The 20,572-nt window shown below is 48.4% G+C and overlaps 9 protein-coding genes across 9 annotated transcripts; 6 read left to right on the plus strand and 3 right to left on the minus strand.

Moving 5' to 3' along the window:
- Window positions 1–228: 228 nt before the first annotated feature.
- Pdw03_8905 (nucleolus protein) lies at window positions 229–1,080 on the plus strand (the record flags this gene model as incomplete). Its single annotated transcript, XM_014681518.1, has 1 exon — window positions 229–1,080. The coding sequence occupies one exon, from the start codon at window positions 229–231 to the stop codon at window positions 1,078–1,080; it is 852 nt and encodes a 283-aa protein (XP_014537004.1).
- A 56-nt stretch (window positions 1,081–1,136) lies between these two features.
- Window positions 1,137–3,276, minus strand: Pdw03_8906 (Transporter, putative; the record flags this gene model as incomplete). Its single annotated transcript, XM_014681519.1, has 6 exons — window positions 1,137–1,503; window positions 1,554–1,720; window positions 1,771–1,868; window positions 1,922–2,050; window positions 2,101–3,071; window positions 3,125–3,276. The coding sequence occupies 6 exons, from the start codon at window positions 3,274–3,276 to the stop codon at window positions 1,137–1,139; spliced, it is 1,884 nt and encodes a 627-aa protein (XP_014537005.1).
- Window positions 3,277–5,157: 1,881 nt separating this feature from the next.
- Window positions 5,158–7,065, plus strand: Pdw03_8907 (Peptide chain release factor eRF1/aRF1; the record flags this gene model as incomplete). Its single annotated transcript, XM_066102093.1, has 8 exons — window positions 5,158–5,278; window positions 5,333–5,382; window positions 5,443–5,814; window positions 5,868–6,546; window positions 6,602–6,624; window positions 6,690–6,696; window positions 6,783–6,863; window positions 6,920–7,065. 8 exons carry the CDS (start codon window positions 5,158–5,160, stop codon window positions 7,063–7,065), a joined length of 1,479 nt encoding a protein of 492 aa, XP_065957176.1.
- Window positions 7,066–7,404: 339 nt separating this feature from the next.
- Pdw03_8908 (Prephenate dehydratase) lies at window positions 7,405–8,421 on the minus strand (the record flags this gene model as incomplete). Its single annotated transcript, XM_014681522.2, has 2 exons — window positions 7,405–8,304; window positions 8,368–8,421. 2 exons carry the CDS (start codon window positions 8,419–8,421, stop codon window positions 7,405–7,407), a joined length of 954 nt encoding a protein of 317 aa, XP_014537008.2.
- Window positions 8,422–8,672: 251 nt separating this feature from the next.
- On the plus strand, window positions 8,673–9,799 carry Pdw03_8909 (Mesaconyl-C(4)-CoA hydratase; the record flags this gene model as incomplete). The annotated part of the gene is made up of 2 exons (XM_066102094.1): window positions 8,673–9,357; window positions 9,423–9,799. 2 exons carry the CDS (start codon window positions 8,673–8,675, stop codon window positions 9,797–9,799), a joined length of 1,062 nt encoding a protein of 353 aa, XP_065957177.1.
- A 2,153-nt stretch (window positions 9,800–11,952) lies between these two features.
- On the plus strand, window positions 11,953–13,248 carry Pdw03_8910 (Centromere/microtubule-binding protein CBF5; the record flags this gene model as incomplete). Its single annotated transcript, XM_066102095.1, has 6 exons — window positions 11,953–11,987; window positions 12,042–12,093; window positions 12,151–12,220; window positions 12,279–12,364; window positions 12,725–12,767; window positions 12,821–13,248. 6 exons carry the CDS (start codon window positions 11,953–11,955, stop codon window positions 13,246–13,248), a joined length of 714 nt encoding a protein of 237 aa, XP_065957178.1.
- A 428-nt stretch (window positions 13,249–13,676) lies between these two features.
- Window positions 13,677–15,338, plus strand: Pdw03_8911 (Centromere/microtubule-binding protein CBF5; the record flags this gene model as incomplete). Its single annotated transcript, XM_066102096.1, has 5 exons — window positions 13,677–13,785; window positions 13,842–13,998; window positions 14,069–14,700; window positions 14,762–14,988; window positions 15,042–15,338. The coding sequence occupies 5 exons, from the start codon at window positions 13,677–13,679 to the stop codon at window positions 15,336–15,338; spliced, it is 1,422 nt and encodes a 473-aa protein (XP_065957179.1).
- Window positions 15,339–17,563: 2,225 nt separating this feature from the next.
- On the plus strand, window positions 17,564–18,950 carry Pdw03_8912 (LisH dimerization motif; the record flags this gene model as incomplete). The annotated part of the gene is made up of 4 exons (XM_066102097.1): window positions 17,564–17,617; window positions 17,677–18,216; window positions 18,276–18,470; window positions 18,519–18,950. The coding sequence occupies 4 exons, from the start codon at window positions 17,564–17,566 to the stop codon at window positions 18,948–18,950; spliced, it is 1,221 nt and encodes a 406-aa protein (XP_065957180.1).
- An 89-nt stretch (window positions 18,951–19,039) lies between these two features.
- Pdw03_8913 (25S rRNA (uridine(2634)-N(3))-methyltransferase) lies at window positions 19,040–20,488 on the minus strand (the record flags this gene model as incomplete). Its single annotated transcript, XM_014681527.1, has 2 exons — window positions 19,040–20,013; window positions 20,263–20,488. The coding sequence occupies 2 exons, from the start codon at window positions 20,486–20,488 to the stop codon at window positions 19,040–19,042; spliced, it is 1,200 nt and encodes a 399-aa protein (XP_014537013.1).
- Between the last annotated feature and the right edge of the window lie 84 nt (window positions 20,489–20,572).

The raw sequence follows: 20,572 nt of genomic DNA on the forward strand, positions 1-20,572 counted from the left end.
GTTGTATTTTTCAGTAACTGCCGTACGGTATTATCACTTTATTGGCCAATCAGATTGGACATCGTATTTGGCTCTCTTTCCAATTTCTTGAACGGCTTTTCTTTGCGCGCCCAGTGACCTCCTCACCCATTTGTATATTTGGCCTTAAAGGACATCTAAACAAACACTATATCCTTGATATCCTAATGAAATATCATAGTCTTCCGGTTCATCGCGATCATTGAAGACATGGCTCCCCAAAAACGATCCAAGAGACCGACGTTGTTGTCGCATAGTCGGCCTCGCATTGTCAAATCCAAGGACGCTGCTCTTTCAGCTAAAGCTACCCGCACTCTGATTCGATCCCATCATCGACTTCTCAAAGTCCGGGCTCAAGCACTGGCTGCCGGAGACGAAGCCCGAGTCAGCAGTATTGACGCTCAAATCGAAGCTAATGGTGGTCTCGAAAGCTATCAGATCGCCAGTAAGCTAGGTCAGTCGATGGACCGTGGTGGGGATTCCAGTAAAGTCCTCATCGACTGGATCAAGCCGCAACTAAAGCAATGGAATAACACCATTCCAAAGCTCCGAGTCCTTGAAGTTGGAGCCTTGAGCACCAAAAACGCCTGCTCTACGAACCTAGCCTTGGATGTCACCCGGATCGATTTGAATTCCCAAGAGCCAGGTATTCTCAAGCAAGATTTCATGGAACGACCTTTGCCCTCTAACGATGATGAACGCTTCAACATGATCAGTCTGTCATTGGTGCTCAACTATGTTGCCGATGCTACGGGACGGGGTGAAATGCTCAAGCGTTGTGTTAAGTTCTTGACGTCGAGATGTCCCATTGAACTCGTTCCCAGTCTCTTTCTGGTATTGCCTATCGCATGCGTGGACAACTCGCGCTACCTCAACGAGGAAAGACTGGGGGAGATCATGGCTTGTCTGGGCTTCTGTCTAACGCAAAGCAAGCGGACTTCAAAGCTAGTATTTCATCTTTGGGAACACACTGGAACCTACGCGCCAAAGAACTTCAAGAAGGAAGAGTTGAGATCCGGCAAAACACGAAACAATTTCGCCGTCATTCTGAATAAGAAGTGATTCTCTGCGAGCAAAACAAAATGCAAATGCTCCATGTACAATGCTGCAGGCGGAAACTAGTTTGCAGAGAGCATGTCTTGTGGCAAGAAGGCCCAGACGGTCCCCACGGCTGCCAATATCGAGGAGATGATGAGCAGAATCCAATCAAGGATGTACTCGCCTCGACTGATCTCCTTTCCAAAAATCTTGATATAAAATGCAAGAGGGAAGATGATACAGATCGTGAAGCACAAGAATGATCCCAAGAAAGCCATGATACGGTCGAAAGCCGGGAAGATAACCGCCAGAAAAACAATCGTGGCCACCACAAAAACGCGGACCATTGCCCGTGAAAACTTTTGCATTGTCTCTGATCCATTTCCGGGCACAGGGCCGGATCCTAGTCCACAAAGAACTTCAAATGTGGCCACAAGAGGCCGGGCACTGTGTTCTTGTTAGCAGTGCTCGAGGACAAATGAGAGCATTGGGCTCACTTCAACGGCACTTTCGTGAGCGGGATGATCGAAATGAAGACTACAATACAGACAGATAAGGACTGTGGGTAGCTGGTGATGGTGAGAATGTTCGCCGTGATTTCGTCGCGAACGATATCGCCAAACATGAGCCAACCAATGATCGCCATTGAGCAGTCCAAAGCAAACTGTCAACTTGTTAGATTCAAACTTTATCCTAGTCACTTGATGTTCTTACTGTAAAAAGATAGGTCACCCAGAGACTCTTCCCGTATTTCTGAGGGTGCCTCATATCTCTGTAGATGTTAGGGAAGACACCGTGACCACCCCATGGTGCTTTTGAACAAGTTAGCCTTGTGAACGGGATTGTGCTCCGGCTGTTCACTCACACATAATAAGACCAAAACTTAAAGGAAGGGTAGCCCAATTTTCAGGAAAGAGGAACGTATTTGCTGGCTGCCGCAAGGACCCCGGTGCATCTGGCTTGACAAAGCCATCGATGCAAATGAGTACCACAACTTTCGAGCGTCAGTTCCATCTGCCTCCCTAAGCTCAGAGGAAGACTTACTTGATGTGCATGAAATTATACCCAATATACTGGTGATACTCAGGAATCGTAGCGGAAGGAAGTTGAGCGGAACTAGCACAACACCACAGACGATCTTCCATCGGAGGATGCTAAATCCTGGTATCAGGGCATATAGGCTGTCTGCAAAGAGCACAACCAACGCCACGCATGCTCCTAAAAGTTCTAAGCAGAACAAGAAACTTGTTATCAAACGGGCATTTTGCCCGAAACTTATGTAGGCCAGATCAGCATAAGTGACAACGCTCTGATCGACATCCAGACATTTAGCCAGAATCTTGGCTGTGTAGGAAGTGGTGACCGCCGAGAAGATAAGGAATAACAATCCCAGCACCCACCCAGCATGCTTCATTGCCAATGGAAGACTCAGCAGGCCGATGCCAATCAACACATTGACAGAGTTGAAAATGGTCTGGGGAAGAGTTGATTGCCCAACGATGAAATCCTCCTTGGTCCCATCTTCATGTTGGACATACTTGACAAGCAATGGGCCCCGATCCAAATCTCCAGACCCATCCACATGCACATGGGGATGGTGCTCTCGGTGGAATTGAATCGCATTCCTCCGCGTCGATTCGCTCATTCGTGATGAGATAGTGCCATACGAAGTCGCAAATGTTCTATCAAATGACGAAGCAAGCAGCCCAGTACTAGGAAGTGCCTTCTTGGAAGATTCCAGCGCTCGTGAGTCTTCATCATCCTGGTCCAAATCCGAGTCCCTGCGAAGCAGAGGCCGGTCCACATCCGAATTCCGACCCCATGATGGAAAACTTCTTGTTCCATGTTCTTGACCAGTTGCAACGGCAAAGTCATCGTCCGAATGCGCAGAGACAAACGACGACCGCCGTGGGAGGACTTCTGGGAAGGCCGCAGCTCTCTGCCAAGACCGCGCGAAATTGTCTATACTGTTGGGACCCCCCGCTTGGCGGACTCGAATCGAGTACGATGACGATCTGTGAGAAGTAGTGAGCTATCGGTCTGACTTTTGTCAAAAGAAGTCACATACCTCTGTCTACCGCCGATCTCCGACTCGGCGGTCGGATTCTCACGCTCTAGATGGGCATAACCGCAGGAGATTGGTGTTGCAGCCGGTATCCTGGGTGAGCCATGGACCGGTTCACCGTCGTTATCTTCATCTGTTCTTTCGACCCTTGACATACTTTTCTGTTACCAACACGATGGTAGTAGGACAGTGATCCTGAAGATGTATGAGGATTCCAAATTGGGGGTTCCCGAAGTGAAGTGCAGAAAGGAAAGTCAAGTTAGAGAAGAGAGGAAAAAACCCCCTCCTTCTTATCACATGGAGATAGCTCCAGGGACAGATAAGAGGCAAAAACAACCTTGGAACCTTCTGCGATGTTGAAGAAAGCCTAGCGTCGAAAGGTACGGCAGCCGATTTGGACCAAATTTGACAATGCTTATTAATACATATAGATAAGATTCACCGCTAGAGTTTCCCGCCTTTTGTAATTTAAAATATAGTACATTCCGCCTATTCTAAACTTACAGTGACTCCACAAAAGTTTTAACACCCCTGGCCCCCTTCCCTATATTATGTAATTTTCTGCCGGAATAAAACTCCATGAATTCAAACTATCCATCTAGTACGGCGTATACCACCCCTGGCTCTCAATAATAGCCTCCACCCGGTTCGGCATGGTCTCAGAGAGATGCTTTAGATGATCTAGATCTAATTGATCCCATGCAAGCTGCGCTGTAGCTACCGAAATAGCCTTAGTTTCGTCATTGTTCCTCATATGAATGAGATCGGGCCGAAGCTTATAGATTTCAGCTTTCAATAGCGCCCAGAGGTTTTCAATTGGGTTCAAATCCGGCGAGTACGGAGGCCATTCCATAACTTCAATATTCATTTCACGTAAAGCATCCCGAACAACGTATGCAGCATGTGTAGGCACATTATCATGTTGAAAAATAGCACCTTCATTGGACATCAAAGTAGGTAGAATCCGGCGGTATAACTCTTCAATAACAAGACCAGTTATACCCGTACGCTCAGCCTCAGTAAGAAGGTCTTCGTGGGTAATACGTGGATTATTCGAGATAGCATCCAAAAGACGTACTTTGTCGGTGGCATCAAGCTTCTTTAGTCGACCAGAGCGAGGTTTCGTAACACCAGCACGCCGTTCGTGCTCTTTTTTAATTGTATACCGGGTTGTAGAGAGAGAAATCCTTGGGTACCGGTTGTGAATGCGCTTATAACCCCAGTGAACAGCCGAGTGAAGCTCACATATCCTCTCTCTAAGAGCCGGGGTAAGCTCAGATCGAGCAGGCATTACTGGCAGCCTATAAAATAGGAATATTATAGGGGTATAGAGAGCAGAGAGAGGTAGAAAAACGCGAGATATACGCGCCATGGGCGAGCTTCACTAGCGCGTGATATAGAGCGGTGTACACTATAATGGAAGGCGGTATGTAGGTGGGGCCAAAGGGGGTGTTAAAACTTTTGCGTAGTGACTGTACATGGAAATCACTTTCCGAACGAGGAACCTAGTGTTGTGTTCCTGAAAAATCCAGGACATAAAAGATATATGATGGACATGCCTTGCCTACTATGCTAATTTCAGAAATTGGTATCCATGGATACTCTATTAGCATGAAGCATATTCTAGCAGATGGTAAAGAAAAAGTACCTGTACCTGACCACCCGACTGTTGGGCCATGACCCGGCAAGTACCAGATAGTTACGTCACGGGTAGCCCTGGCTTACCTCAGCGTGCCAGCCGACCCCTCGAACAAACTTGTGTATGTCCAACCCCACGAGGAAATTTTTGAACGACATATTCAGTTAAGGTATGTACTCTCCGCTGTTGAATCTAAGAGCATCTAAGAGGGAAAAAAAACTACAGTGTTCAATTTTCAAATCCTTTTTTTTGGCACCTACTAACAGATCTTAGGTGTAAAACAGGCAAGCCTAAATCTTTTTTTCGCCGACTCCCGCCCCCAATTACTGACCAAGTCTTCAGGCGTCCGCAGGGCCTTCGATAACTCTCTCCCCTGATCAACTGTCGCCTCGCCAAGATGAGCGCCCCTCCGCCGAACGAAGCTGAGAAGAATATCGAGATCTGGAAGGTCAAGAAGCTGATCAAGCGTCTTGAGGCCGCTCGTGGAAATGGAACCTCCATGATTTCGCTCATTATCCGTGCGCTGTCACTGCCCCCCGCCACTTACTATCGCTGCTAAAATGTCTATATAGCCCCCAAGGATCAGATTAGCAGAGCAGCCAAGATGTTGGCTGAAGAGTATGTACGTGAAACTACATCCCTCCGATCTGTCTGCCCCGAACGCCGCCTAATCGCACACTAGGGTACCGCCTCCAACATTAAGTCTCGGGTGAACCGACTCTCCGTGCTGTCGGCCATCACCTCTACCCAGCAGCGTCTGAAGCTCTACAATAAGGTCCCTCCGAATGGACTGGTCGTGTACTGTGGTGAAATCATCACCTCAGAAGGAAAAGAGCGCAAGATTAACATCGACTTCGAACCTTTCAAGCCCATCAACACCTCCCTCTACCTTTGTGACAACAAGTTCCACACTGAAGCATTAAGTGAGCTTCTCGAGGCTGATCAGAAGTTCGGTTTCATTGTCATGGACGGTAACGGTACTCTGTTCGGTACTCTCAGTGGCAACACTCGTGAGATCATTCAGCGTCTCTCCGTCGATCTGCCAAAGAAGCACGTGAGTGCTCCCAGCTGATTGAGTGCGATGTTCGTCCATACTGATTCATACAGGGCCGTGGTGGTCAATCCGCTCTGCGTTTCTCGCGTCTTCGTGAGGAAAAGCGTCACAACTACGTCCGCAAAATCGCTGAGTTGGCTGTTCAGAACTACATCACTAACGATAAGCCCAATATCGCCGGTCTGGTGTTGGCTGGTTCTGCCGATTTCAAGAATGATCTCAACCAGTCCGACCTGTTCGATGGTCGTTTGCAATCCAAGGTTATCAAGATTGTTGATGTTTCCTACGGTGGCGAGAACGGTTTCAACCAGGCCATTGAACTGGCTGGTGAGACCTTGAGTAACGTCAAGTTCGTTCAGGAGAAGAAACTCATTGGTCAGTACTTCCAGGAGATTAGCCAAGACACCGGCAGGGTCTGCTATGGCATTGAAGATACACTCAAGGCAATGGAACTTGGTGCTGCTGAAATCTTGATCGTCCACGAAAATTTGGAAGTTACTCGCTGGGTCATGAAGACCGTGGAAGGCAAACAGGTCATCATCCACACGAACAAGGCCCAGGAATCCAACAAGGACCTCTTCGTGGACAAGGAAACCGGATTGGACATGGAGGTTATCGAATCAGGCTCTTTCCTCGAATGGCTTGCCGAGGCCTACAAGGACTTCGGTGCCAACCTGGAATTCGTGTCTGATCGATCCGGCGAAGGAAACCAGTTCGTCAAGGGATTCGGTGGTATCGGTGCCATTCTTCGATACAAGGTCAACTTTGAACAACTTGCCGATCACAGTGATGATGACGAGTTCTACGATGGTACGCTTTCTTCTCCTTTTTCGCTCCCATTCTTTGCGTTCATGTTCATACTAACTTCTCTGCAGATTGACGGTATTGCCCCCTCGCAGAGAGCGAGGATGAACGGCCAGAAGCTCCCTCGGCGAGTCTTTTGACGGCTCGCCCCGTGGATCATACAGGCGGCTCCCGCAATGGAACCAAGGCATCCGTAAAGGATAACCAAAAAAGGCCTGGTCCAAGCTTCGTGAAGCTGCTCAGAGGTGAGACATTCAGATAGTTTTTTGCTCGATAGTTTAGCTCTAACTTTTTTGTACAGTGTCGTCCAAGCTCCAAGATACGCACACAGAGGTCGCCTCGGTGTCTGAGATGAAGATGAGGTTTAAATTGCAATTTGAAAGGTTGGGTGCAGTTATCTGTAACATTTGGCCATCCACCGCTGCTTGCACTATTTACTCTATGTAAGCCGGATAGCGTTGGATTGTTTTATTTCTCAGCCAGTTCTTGTCGTTTCATCTCTGAATGGCATTTTCTGGTACTTCGTTCGTTATTTGCCCGTTACAAAAAAAAGAACACCCGAAATGGTTGATATAGAAGGTGCTTTATATTGCTTATTGAGTTTTCCGATTTATCTTGCGGTGTACACTGTATCGATGTCATTGACCATGTGGACATTGTAATTTCATCTCTTCGTATATTAAATCGAGATATCTTCAACATAAATGACCTGACGCTTTCAGTGCGCTTGCAATATCATCAGTGCGTTGACCAAGGTGACTCCCCCATTTAAATCAGTCAGTCGAGTCAAGCTTTGCTTGCCCTTAACTGATCTTTCCAGGTCCCCAAATCCCTACATGTCTCAGTGGCTTGACGCAAATCATTGAGAGCCTTGTGGACTGCCTCTTTGTTATCATCCGAGGGTGTCCTTCCACACTCAACGAAAAATATATACTGCCAGGACTTCTTCAGACTCGGCCTCGTATTAATACTCGTAAGATTCAAACCATGAGCTTTGAAAATCAACAGTGCGTTTGCCAATGCACCAGGAGATGAATGATCAATCGTGAAAGTAATCAAAGTCTTGTGCGTGGTTTCGAGAGCAGACCTGCCTTCCAATGTAGGCGGGTTCGGCTGCTCGAATTTGAGCTGGGCGGTCCGCTCATCGAGCACATTCCTGAAGATCAGGAAACGTGTAGTATTGTCTGCTCGATCCTCGATGTTTTCAATGAGCACGTCCGTCCCGTGTTGTTCTGCTGCGAAGCGATTGGCAATGGCAGCGCCTCGTTCTGTTGTCTCCTTGGAGACAATCTCTGCCCCCTTGGATGTAGACGTGACATCCTGTCTCTCGACACTCTTGAAGTATTTGGTCAGGAAAGATTCGCATTGGCCCCATGCTTGCGGGTGCGTGTATAGCTTGGTTATCGAGCCGTCGTAGTCTGCCCAACCACCGGGATATGTGCCCCTGCGCACCATTAAACAATGGTGCACTGTCAGGTAATATTCCCCGCACACTTTCACATCTTTATATAAACCATCCCGGTCTGCCAAAAGATCTAATGTCTGCATCACAGAGCCATTGGTCGAGTTCTCGCACGGAATCACGGCGTAGTCAGCTTCTTTCTTTTGGAGCGCGGCGAAGGCATCTGGGAATGAGACTTGAGGTTGTAGATCGGCAGATAGTTTGCAAAAGGACTCTGCAGCTGCCTAGAACAGGGATCAATAATCAAACTAATTTGCTTTTGCAAGGATGTGGGGTAAAGTTTGTACCTGATGCGAAAAGGACCCTAACGGCCCTAAGAAGGCGACTTTTAAGGGTGCCATGGTGAAGTATGGAGTGGTCTTTTCTGTATCAGTTGGGCTGAACCTTGTTGAATCAAATCAAATCTTCGGACTGGTCATTTCATCCACAGGCGACATCGGGTCTCCGAGCGGTGTGGACTGAATTCCGATGTTGGGGCAGTTCCGACATGGGGAAAGAGCGACAGACAAACATATCAAACGCCGGATAATTCTACTGCTTGAAATGAAGCTTGTTATTTGATAATTGTCCAATTGAGTCGGTGTCTTTGCTCATGAAGACAAATTCACTCCGACCCCTGATCTCTCTGCGAGGCGGTCGTCATTCGTGTCGGGCTTACTCTTCGCTTTCCGAGCGCTTGTATCACGAACTGACCACAAGGAAGCTGCCGTTGACTTACGACTATTTACACCCCCAACCTTCGCATCTTCTGAACCTTACACTCCGTGATGTGCTTCCGCAATCCCAGCCCTCCTTCGATTATGCGACTCTACCGTCATTACAAAACCCGTCCCCGCTCCCGGCCGGTCACCACCTAATCTACTTCCCGCCGCAGGTGACCTTGTCGCAACTGCTCCCGGATTGCACAGATACGTTACACACACCGGGCGAACCATTCAATCGACGCTTGTGGGCAGGTGGAAATTTAAGATTCCCCGTGCGCAGTCCGCCTCTAGATGGCAGTCGCGCAGTCTGCATAGAATCCATTCGCAATGTGACGGTGAAGGGCCGCGAGGGAGACGAGAAAGTGATTGTCACCATCGAACGACGGATTGGCAATGTTTCTGAACAAGAAACGGCCGACCAGGCCTGGGACCGGATATGGAAAGAGAACGAACACAATGCGGGGGAATCATCAGTCATTGAGAACCGGGACCTCATTTTCATGCGCCTAAAGACCAGCGCCCAAATCAAGGCCGATAAAGCGCAGTTCGGAAAGCCTGGTAGGACTGTCAAGCGTGAGCACTCCTTTTCAACCGTTCAGTGTGATTTCAAATTTGCTAATGATTTTGGCGCAATGAAGCACCCTCCGATGCGACGTTCCGCCACACCCTCATACCTACTAAAGCGCTGCTATTTCGATTCTCGGCGCTGACTTTCAATGCCCATTCTATCCATCTTGACCAGAGCTATACTCAGAACCAGGAGGGATACCCAAATCTTTTGGTTCACGGTCCGTTGACGCTCACGCTTCTGCTGAGTGTGCTTCAGCAACAGCTGAGTAAAATGAATCTATGCATCAGTGACCTTGAATATAAGAATCTAGTGCCTCTTTTTGTTGAGCAAAAGCTGGTGATTTGCGGCAAGCCTAAGAATGATGCCGGAGCTTGGGATGTGTGGATTGAAGGCCCAGATGGAGGGCTGGCTGTTCGGGGTACTGCGCGGACGAGGTTAGAATAATATGTTGAACAGCGGGGATGTGGTGAACTTATACCAGATCTTTACAGAGTATAGGTGAGAAGGTAAGGTGAGTGTGATTTGTAAAATAAGCAAGTGCTCGGGCTATATGTCTATCCTGTGTGGTTGAAATGATCATTCAAAGGAGGCAACTTACCCAAACTTGATATTGAAATTTCCATGGATGTTGTGAATCGTGTGGAAAAGTACAGTGAGAACTATACGAGCATATGTTGAAATAAATATTTTCTTGCAAAAAGTGATCCTGGGAGATGTTAAGAATGAATTGCAAAACTGTCTGATCTCGAAATATTTTTGAATTGAACGCCATTTATGCGGATTTCTCTTCCACTGCTGCAACTCCAAAAAACCCCTTTTTTTTAATGGCTCGCACAAGGTCACCAATGATCTCCTCGACAAGCGCAGTCTCATCTAGAGCCCCCGATCGCGTCTGATTTGTATGAATTAATACATGACCAAATGCCTTCAACCAGGCTTACAGCCGTATGGCGGGAACTGGAAGCGAGTGTATTGAATTGAGACCGAATTCCTCAGCCCCACTGCACTCAGAGCTTGCAGCAAAATCCACGAGCTCGAGCTTTATGGCCTCGTGTACAGCCTGCTCACCGTGCGCGACGACTGCTCTGATCTCATCACGAGATTCAATTGGGGTGTGGCCTTTATATTGGCCCTTGGCTAGCGGATGGCTCCAGAAAAAGAAGTCTAATTCCTCAAGCTTGCCGAGTTCATTCCCTGCAAGTCCACCGGCTTCAACTGGGCAGCCCCTCTGGTCAATATTTCCCTATCGACGTACTGTCTTCACACAGTGCTTGCTCCCTGGAAGCACCTCGGCAATCAGCTGTTCAATAAGGAGATACGTTCTATGGTCGGAGCGGCCAGTGCGGCTTCGGCAACTGGAGCTGGTCTAAGGTACTAGTGCGTCAAAAGAAAAAAGAGGGTGTTTTCTAGATCAGGGTTTGCTATCTACCCGGCTAACTTATGCTAGGATCCTATCTGCCATTTAATCCCATGATGCATCTTCTCATTGCAACAGCCACCTTGTTTCCTGACTATGTGCGCAAAACTCAAGCGCAGCCAGGCGAAGTAGTCGGTACGTGTCAACTCTCGTCGATGGCGGATGAAGACCAACTGTCGTATCTCGCTGCAGTTATCAATTGAATCCTTCGCTAACATCTCATTGCTCCATTGAGGTGCTCCATTCCGTCTTTAAAGATGAAAAGTGCATGGGCTATTGTTTCCCAAAGGATTTTATCAGCATCACCAATCAATGGGGATTAGAGCACGACGAGGAAGTTAACAAGTACCTATAAGTATTTCAGCCTGAACGATGGATTGAAAACCTCCGATCTCCCGCTAGCTGGCTGGCTTCCACTTCGGTTATCACAAGCGCGCAGGAAACAAATTCCCCCCTACGGTCCTTGCACGGAGGGCTGTCCTTTTGCCTATGGGCTTATGACGTCCAGCCCCCGGCAGGCTTGGATCTTGAGGCTGAAGTGCTTAACGTTGCCTCCAAGAGAGGAAATTTCCCTTCTGTGGCCTCTCCTACCAAGGCGGTCTTCAAGATCCGAAGTACCAAACATCGCAAGGCCATCCAACGAACCTGGCTCTACATAGATAAGGATGAGAATCTGAATTTGGCGGAGGTTAGAGCTAGGATTAACAAGTGATTCAAAGGCAGGCGATGTTCAGAATACACATGTCTAAAGAAACAGAGATGACTGAGGAAAGAGAAACTAGGGTTGTAAGATCTGAGACGAACTAGTTGGTTAACCAGAAACAGAGTAAATGCCTGAGCCATAAGGCCACAATAGACCCCGATAGATCTAGTTAGCTATCCAATTCATCTTGGTTAGTTACTAAAAAGTATATGTTGACTATTTATCAACGCTAGAACAGCGCAACAGCTAGGAATGCGAAGCTGTCGAAATAGATTGAACACTGATGGATCCATGCAATCTATTACTCAGCAACGGACTTCGGAGAAACTCTCCCGAAGCAAGCTTTGCACATCTTTTTCTTTCCACCTGTCCTTCCCTTTCTTTCCTCAACCACACAGCAATCTGGCTATTTTGTGAGCGGCTGTAATGACCTAAGCCGCGATCAACTACCCATTCTGCCTATCATTCATTGCCAAGATGGATGTCTTCTGGGCGGCTCCCCCGGTCATTAGGTATGCACATCTCATTCGCCGACCTCAAGCTCTCATTACTGACTTGTCATTCAGGACCCTTACAGCCTTGACTCTTGTTCAATCCGCTTTAATGCATAGCGGCTTAGTGAGCTTGTATTGGGCACCATTCATGCCGAGCATGGTTTTCTCATGGCGCCCACAGATCTACCGGCTGGTCACTCCATTTCTACTAACTGCACCGAATCTCGGTTTTATCTTTGATCTCTATCTCAGTATGATGCCTCGGTATCACATTAGCCTGGCCTGATCAGAGTGCTAATGTACCGATAGTGTACCGCTATGGCAGTGCTGCAGAGAAGAGCATGGCCCCTGGAGAATTCTTCATTTATCTCCTATTCGTAGCTTTCAACATCATGGTAAGTGACTCAGTAGAGTCTGTTCTTTTATCTTTTTTTGCGTTCGTGTTCATATCCAATCCCTCGCTATAACTGCCCGCCCAGCTTCGAAATCTAGCTGAATTCGGTTCCTGAAGGCGAGGGAGAGCACCCCTGCATCTGTGCAACACCCTCATAATTCGCAAAATTCAGGTGTTGTGCAGGTGTGGGCATGGTGGGATTTTCTTCGAGCTCACTGGCGGGATTCTATTTCCCGTTGGTATCGGAGGTTCCCTACATTTCTATATACATCATCTATTTTTTCCAATACCATCCACATCCATTCTACTCATCATCCTGGTAGCTCAACAAGCTTCTGCCAAATTTGCTAACTTTCCCAAGCTCACTGCAGGTGGTTATCTGGGTGCCCCTTTCCTCTTGTCACGTAAGCTTGCCGTGCATGGTTCAATTGTTAGGCAGACACTAACTTGAAAACAGCCTTGATCATGGCTTTCGTCTATACCTTTTCCCAGACGAACCGAGGAACGAAGACAAGATTCTGGGTCGTCGACATCCCGGTAGTATTCCTGCCATATGCAATGCTTCTCCTCAGCATGGTGACGAACGGGTGGCACAGCGCGCTGATAGATATCACGGGAATTGTCGCTGCCCATACGTATGATTTCCTCACACGCATCTACCCGACTTTTGGTGGTGGAAGAAAAATCATCACTGTCCCCGGCTTCGTGCAGAGGTACTTTACCGACCATGACCCCAACAGCGGATACCGAGGATATGGGACGGCGAGCCGCGCACCAAAGCCGGCCGAGCGACACTCATCGGCATCAACATCAGGATCATCCTGGGGCAGCTGGACCTCTTCGGGTTCTTGGAACGGCAGAGGTGCTGGCCGGAGACTCGGTTAGATCGAGAGAAATGCCAGCCGTGTACACGGTGTTGGATTGTATCGGAGATACTTTGTATTTGGCACACGTTTCGGCTTTCATTGTGCCTACATGGAATTTTTGCAGGTAGTGATGATAATAGTGATACTCCACAAGAACATGATTTTGTGCACGCACGTGTCCACAAATACAGATTTGAACCCTAGTGGTTAAATATCTTGGGGCATATTTGATCGGCTTAATTGTAATCTTTTCTCAGATAATCTACGCTATTAGCAAAATGTCTGAAAATCGGCTCGAGAGGCGTGAAAAAGTCGAGAACTCCAAATCACGTGATGTTTTCTCCAGGCGCTAAACCGCTTCAGGCACTGGAGCTGCCGCACTCGCAAAATTTCCTTCGACAAATTTTCGGGGTTTTCACCGCGCATCCTTCAACGACAACCAACAAAATGGCAGTCGTCAAGACCTCGGAGATGGACTACGCCATCAAGCCTGAAGCGTCCGTTCCTTCTGTTGATACATCGGATTGGCCGCTTCTGCTTAAGAACTATGAGAAGCGTACGCTTGTCCTTAAAACTCCACGCTTGACTAGCCGACATTGACTTTTTCTGTAGTGCTCGTTCGGACCGGTCACTTCACCCCTATCCCTGCTGGCTCCTCTCCTTTGAGCCGTGACTTGAAGTCATACATCAGCTCCGGTGTCATCAACCTCGACAAGCCCTCCAACCCTTCCAGTCATGAAGTCGTGGCTTGGATGAAGCGGATCCTCAGGTAAACCACCACAATCCATCAAATCCCCTCAATGGTCTTGCACCTTTGCTGACCACCTCATGCTCTGTAGATCCGAGAAGACTGGTCACAGTGGTACCCTTGATCCTAAGGTCACCGGTTGTTTGATCGTTTGCATTGACCGTGCCACCCGCCTGGTCAAGTCCCAGCAGGGTGCCGGTAAGGAGTATGTCTGCGTGATCCGTCTCCACGACAAGATTCCCGGTGGCGAGGCCCAATTCGTCCGCGCTCTGGAGACCTTGACTGGTGCACTCTTCCAGCGTCCCCCTCTGATCTCTGCCGTCAAGCGCCAGCTCCGTATCCGTACCATCCACGAGAGCAAGAACTACGAGTTCGACAATGAGCGCCACCTCGGTGTCTTCTGGGTTAGCTGCGAGGCCGGTACCTACATCCGTACCCTCTGTGTCCACCTGGGTCTTCTCCTCGGTGTCGGTGCCCACATGCAGGAACTGCGCCGTGTTCGCTCTGGAGCCATGGGCGAGGGCCCTGGTATGGTCACTCTGCACGATGTTATGGACGCCCAGTGGGTCTACGATAACAACCGCGACGAGTCTTACCTCCGCAAGGTCATCAGCCCTCTGGAGTCCCTGCTCACCGGCTACAAGCGTATTGTCGTTAAGGACAGCGCTGTTAACGCCGTTTGCTACGGTGCCAAGCTCATGATTCCTGGTCTTCTCCGCTACGGTATGCGAACATCTCTCCACTGGGTCTTTTTTTTAATCCTTGCTAATTTTTTTTCCTTCAGAGGCCGGTATCGAGTGCCATGAGGAGGTTGTCCTCATGACCACCAAGGGTGAGGCTATCGCCATTGGTATCGCTCAAATGTCCACTGTGGAGCTCACCACCTGCGACCACGGCGTTGTTGCCAAGGTTAAGCGTTGCATCATGGAGCGTGACCTGTACCCCCGCCGCTGGGGCTTGGGACCCACTGCTCTTGAGAAGAAGAAGATGAAGACCGCCGGAACTCTCGATGTAAGTGGCTGAATTGCCTTCGCTTTCATACAATGTACTGACTCTGCTCTCAGAAATACGGCCGCACCAACGATGCCACTCCCGCTCAGTGGAAGAACGAGTACAAGGACTTCAACCTCCCTATTACCGGAACCTCTGCTGTTGCCCCCGCCACTGAGACTAAGACCGAGACTGAGACCCCCAAGGTGGTCTCCCCCGAGCCCGTGAAGGAGGAGGTCGAAGACAAGAAGCGCAAGCGCGACGGCGAGACAGCCGAGGAGAAGGCTGAGCGCAAGAAGAAGAAGAAGGAGAAGAAGGAGAAGAAGGAGCGCCGGAAGTCCAAGCAGGATGATAGCGATGACAGCGACTAGATGCACTCCAGGAAGGCCGTCAGGTTCTTTTCCTGTACCATATTTTGCTATTTCCGGAGTCTTGGGTCAAAAGGGAAATTTGTTCTATTCCAGAGTTTCATATTTAAGGCTGCCTATCTGTTGAATCTACCATTCTTTAAATCTGAGTAACGTTAGCAAGTGAATCACGTCCATACAGCGCTTGTTCGCGTTGACCACAATGTTCTTTTGGGATCTCTATCCAAGACCATCAGCTACGCCTCGAGGACACATATTCAGCCACATAGACAGAAAAAGGCTTCCCTGCCTCGGCTGCAACTTTAACAAGGGCGCTCGGGCTCAGGCTCAAGCTCACTGAGTGTAAATGTCATGACGGTCATGTGATCGCTCAGTGATCACTGGTGACTACATAATTCCTCTGTGATCTACCAAAAGTGCAGAACAACATGAGAAAAGCTTCTCAATCTCTAGGTTGAGCCTTGAAATGGAACACATCCGTGCCTAATTTGGGAAATGGGAAAGGCCACCCTTAACCTGGTCTACTAGCATCTTTCTGTTTATTCAACCATCACACCAATCATCAAATACTGTCTTCACTCATTGATTTCCATCACTGCTACTGTTGCTATCACCTTACCTCCCTATCCTAGATGCTTAATCTATTCGCGTCACATTTGCCTCTCTTGACCTGTGCCGGCTCAACATTCCGCCTCAAAATGCCATCGTTCCTTGCACTTTTCTCCTCATTCTTGTCTCGGTTGTGGGGAAATGGAAATGACACTCGACTCTCTGAAACTCTAAAGCAGAACACGTCAGCTGGGCTACCTGTCGAGCTATTGCTGTCAATAGCCAATTTCCTTTCTCTGGTTGATGTGATCTGCATCTCCCCCTGCAACCGTCGACTCTTTGCTACGTTTCACCACCGGAATCATTCCATGCTGCCATCGGGAATAGACAAACTTCCCCCTTTGAATAGCCTAGAGCGAGATCTACCGAATCATTTCATTTGCTACAGTTGCCACCTTCTTCACAAATAATGATGCCTTGTTAGATTTTGGTCCCCGCTCGTTCTTCGAGCATTATACCAGTCCTCTTCCATGCTTTGAACAATGGTGGCGCAATCCGTTATTAATGTTACAACTACATGCGAATCCGTGGGGTAGGGTCTCGTACAAAATTTACTTCCTACACCTTCAGCTTGCCATGAAAAGATTCTATCATGGTCCGCAGTTTGGAATTAGCACAGAGGCCATATGGTACGCCCAAGTTCAACACTACCCCGGAGAGTCCGCAAAGCCTGAAAAACTTCGCTTTTTCCGATTGACGCACAGACATGTTGCGTGCCTCCAGGTCTTGTTCTAAGGACCCAAAAAGAAATGTCCATTTCCAGTAACAAGCGATATCTAATGTATTGCATCCCAAGTACACGACGTGAGAAATTGGGGGAACATCCCTTCACTATGTTTATTTGCCTGCACGTTCCTCGGAAAATAGAGGCATACCTGTTGCAGCATCGGCCGGACGAAAAGAGCTTGCCAGCTTAATAAACCCTATTGTGAAAGCTCACCGAGCCGAGGAGAAAGCTCCCATGTCAACCTTCACATGTGGCCGTTGTGATACAGATTTCCAGATTGAAGTATGAGAATACGGCACTAACTTAGCTCTGATCATCACAAGGTGGTTTAACCTCGGTGATGGTTTATTCCTAGGTGATCCTGGAGGCGGGACGCCCGGCTTCTTTGACCCCTGTTGTATCTATGGACTCAGAAAATTCCAAAATGAGTAAGTGCTTAGCTATTTGACCTACTCTGTGCGATTACAGATGAACACAAAAAGGTTTATTCTAGAACTAGCTAGGAATATCGGTTTTGACTGGACGGAATCACGGTATTTCCGGCCGATGTATGGCCTTCGCTATTCAGTGGCTGTGCAGATTACCGAGGGGATACCATGTTAAATGACATGGTCCTCGAAAAATGGTGGCCAAGAAGCGCCCTACCTTAAGTGGTTTGAATAGGCGTATAGATAGGGAATTGGTGGGTTTGGGGCTGTGTGCATCTCCCTTATTTAGACTGTAGGATCGTGTGGTGTAACCGCAAATGGAGGCGGTCAATGCTTGTACTCGACGTGGATCTCGTGACTGTTCACTCCGCATTTCGCTCTCCACTTCATGTCCAGACTGTAATCCTCGACTATTACCCTTCGGACTTGAATCTAAGAGGAAAAGAGACTTGACCATTATCGACATGGCAGCAGAGCTCACGTCTACAAGGCTCAATCCAGAGAGTCATATTATCCTGGTAAACCATTACTCGGCACCTCCCTGATGAAGTGGGACCTAATCAATGTACTTTTACAGGACCAACCACTCCTTCGACTACCACATGAACTAGCCCGCAGAAATTTGAAAACTGTACAACGAGCTGTCGAGCGAGAGAAAGAATATGTCATCCCTGCAATCAAAGAGGCCGCCGCCGCCTCACTCTCCAACACCCAAACACCCGACCAGACCCTCGCTGCACTCGACGCAATTATATCCCGAATGCAAGGCCTCAAAAGGAAAATGGAAAGTCTTCAAGAGGAAGAGAAGAAAATTCACAATCAATCTCGCAAGCGCATTCAGCACTTGGAGACCCTGTATAATATCCCAAGCCTAGCCGATGTCAAGTACGATCAGTGGTCAAGGATACGGCTCGACCGCTTACTCGTTGATCATATGCTGCGCTCAGGTTACTCCGAAAGTGCGAAGCAGCTGGCCCAGGTTAGGGGAGTGGAGGATCTTGTGGATGTCGGCGTGTTCACGCAGTGTCAACGGGTTGTGGATAGCTTGCGGCGCGGGGAAACCAAGGAGGCATTGCAATGGTGTGGAGAGAATAAGGCTGCACTGAAGAAGAGCCAGGTAAGTGGGGACTGGCTTTTGTTGCCTTGAAACTTTAAGCTAACTTGACGTTTGTGAAGCATAATCTTGAATTCGAACTCCGGTTGCAGCAATATATTGAGATGGTCAGGACACAAGACAAGTCCAAGAAGATTGAGGCAATAATTCATGCAAAGAAATACCTCATACCGAACCATCAATCCCAGAATTCTGAGATTATGCGAGCTGCAGGGCTACTAGTTTTCACACAAGACACAAGAGCCGAGCCTTACAAAGTAAGACAGATTTTATACATATCTCGTGTTTTTACTGATGCAGTACAGTCTCTCTTTTCAGTGGACCGCTGGAGGTATCTCGTGCAGCTTTTCATTCAAACTCACCATGAGCTGCTTTCATTGCCATCACAACCATTGTTACATATTGCACTTTCTGCAGGACTTTCAGCCCTTAAGACACCTCTGTGTCATTCAGCATATACATCGTCTAGCTCAAACTCACAGTCAACGTCGACATCTGTGTGCCCTATCTGCTCAACCGAACTGAACGAGCTTGCACGCAAAATGCCGTACGCCCACCACTCAAAGAGTTATGTGGAAAGCGACCCAATCGTTCTACCAAATGGCCGAGTCTACGGAAAGCAAAGACTGATAGAGATTAGCCAGAAGATGGGATCAGTGGAATCAGGCAACGTCAAAGATCCAACAACAGGCCAGGTTTTCCACGAGAGCGAAATGAAGAAAGTGTACATATTGTAAACCCGGGCAGACATCTACCAAGGATGAAACGTGCCACAACTTGATTAACACACACTGTTCTTCAACAGGATAAGTATATATTTCAGCCCCTACTCACTATCACTAGAATCTTCATCTCTGCTCCTTTTCTTTCCTCCCTTCTTGGCCGGCTCCTTCTGCTTCACTTCAAAGACATACATCCGAGCCTCCCGATCCTCTCCCCTCCATCCTGCACGCTCCCCATCTTTCCCTTCAATATGGCCCGCCGTTCTTGCATGCGAATACCCCTCATAAGAAGTCCAAGGAAACCGAAAACTAGTCACAACAACCAGTCCCGCATGCCTCGCCAAATCCCTAATATTCCAAAGCGTATACGGCTCCCCTTCAAACAGAGTCACAAGAATTTGGCCAGGGCCAACCCGGAACCCCTTCCCGGCAGTATCATCATCTTTCCCGAGCTCCTCGCCGTCTCCTCCATCCTCGTCCTCATCTTCTTCACTCTCCTCCCCATCCGCATACACCCACTCATCATCATCAGCATCCATAAGCGGCGGCGGCTTCGACATAAGAGGCACACACGCCTTGAAGAACGCAACCAGCAGCTCTTGATTCGCCCGAACCTGTCGGTTCACGTCCGTGGAGAGCCCGCCAACATGCGGGAAATTGAAGCAGATCACATCCCACGGCCCGCCCAGCTGGTAGGGTGGTCCTGCTGGCTCATTCTGCTGGTACCAAGCTGGTCTCTTGCGCTCGCGGCGTGCGAACCCTGTGCGGATCTCCTTGCCGCCGCCTGCTGGAGTGCCGAGTTTGCGAGCGTCCACGGAGAAGATGACTTTGGGGGTTTGCTGGTTGGGATTGGGATTGGGGTTGGGCTTGGTTGAGTCTTGCTCTTCGGATTTACTCTCTTCTGGTTGGTTTTCGGTGTCATCGCTTGTTGGGTTTGCTGATGCATTCTGGATATCTAAGACGTTCTGAGGAGCTTGCGGGTACTTGTTGTACAGTGCTTCCTTGGAATCGTAGCATGTGGCGCATAGGTTGCGACACTTGTATTGCTTTGCCAGAGAACGGGCGAATGAGAAATCACCTAGCAGCTGTTAGAAGTTATGTTCTCCAGATATTGTTGATTAAAATCCGGATTGAGACGGTTTGCATGTTCATGTTTTTTATATAGGAATGCATGATTGGTATCAATCTTGTGTATCGAAGCGAAAGAGTAGCTCTGAGTATGGACATTCATAAAAAAGGTATACATAGAACATGCTCGCAGAGCAATTCTTGCACAAAAGCGAGAAATAAAGAGCAATCATGTCAGCTAAAACAAAGAAAAGCTCACCTTCACCAATCAAGAGAACTCGATCCTTCCTTAAAAATGGCACGATAGGCCTCTGGTTTACTTGCATCGAAGCTTTCTTAGGTGCATTGGCATTGCCACTACCCTGCTTATACCCATTGCCATGCTGCTGGCCCTTGGTAGGATTGGAAGATGGGCCAGCTGGTTTTCCTGGTCCACGAGGACGCGTCGGAGGGGCGTTTTTGACTTTCTTGTTATTGCGAGGCATTTTTGAAGATAAAGAGAAGCGACTTCTCTTTGAAGAAAAAAAAAAAACGTTGTATGAAACGAATACGAAGCCACCGCTGGTGTT

Source organism: Penicillium digitatum, chromosome 3 (assembly GCF_016767815.1).
Source record: "Penicillium digitatum chromosome 3, complete sequence".
Classification (NCBI taxonomy): Eukaryota; Fungi; Ascomycota; class Eurotiomycetes; order Eurotiales; family Aspergillaceae; genus Penicillium; species Penicillium digitatum.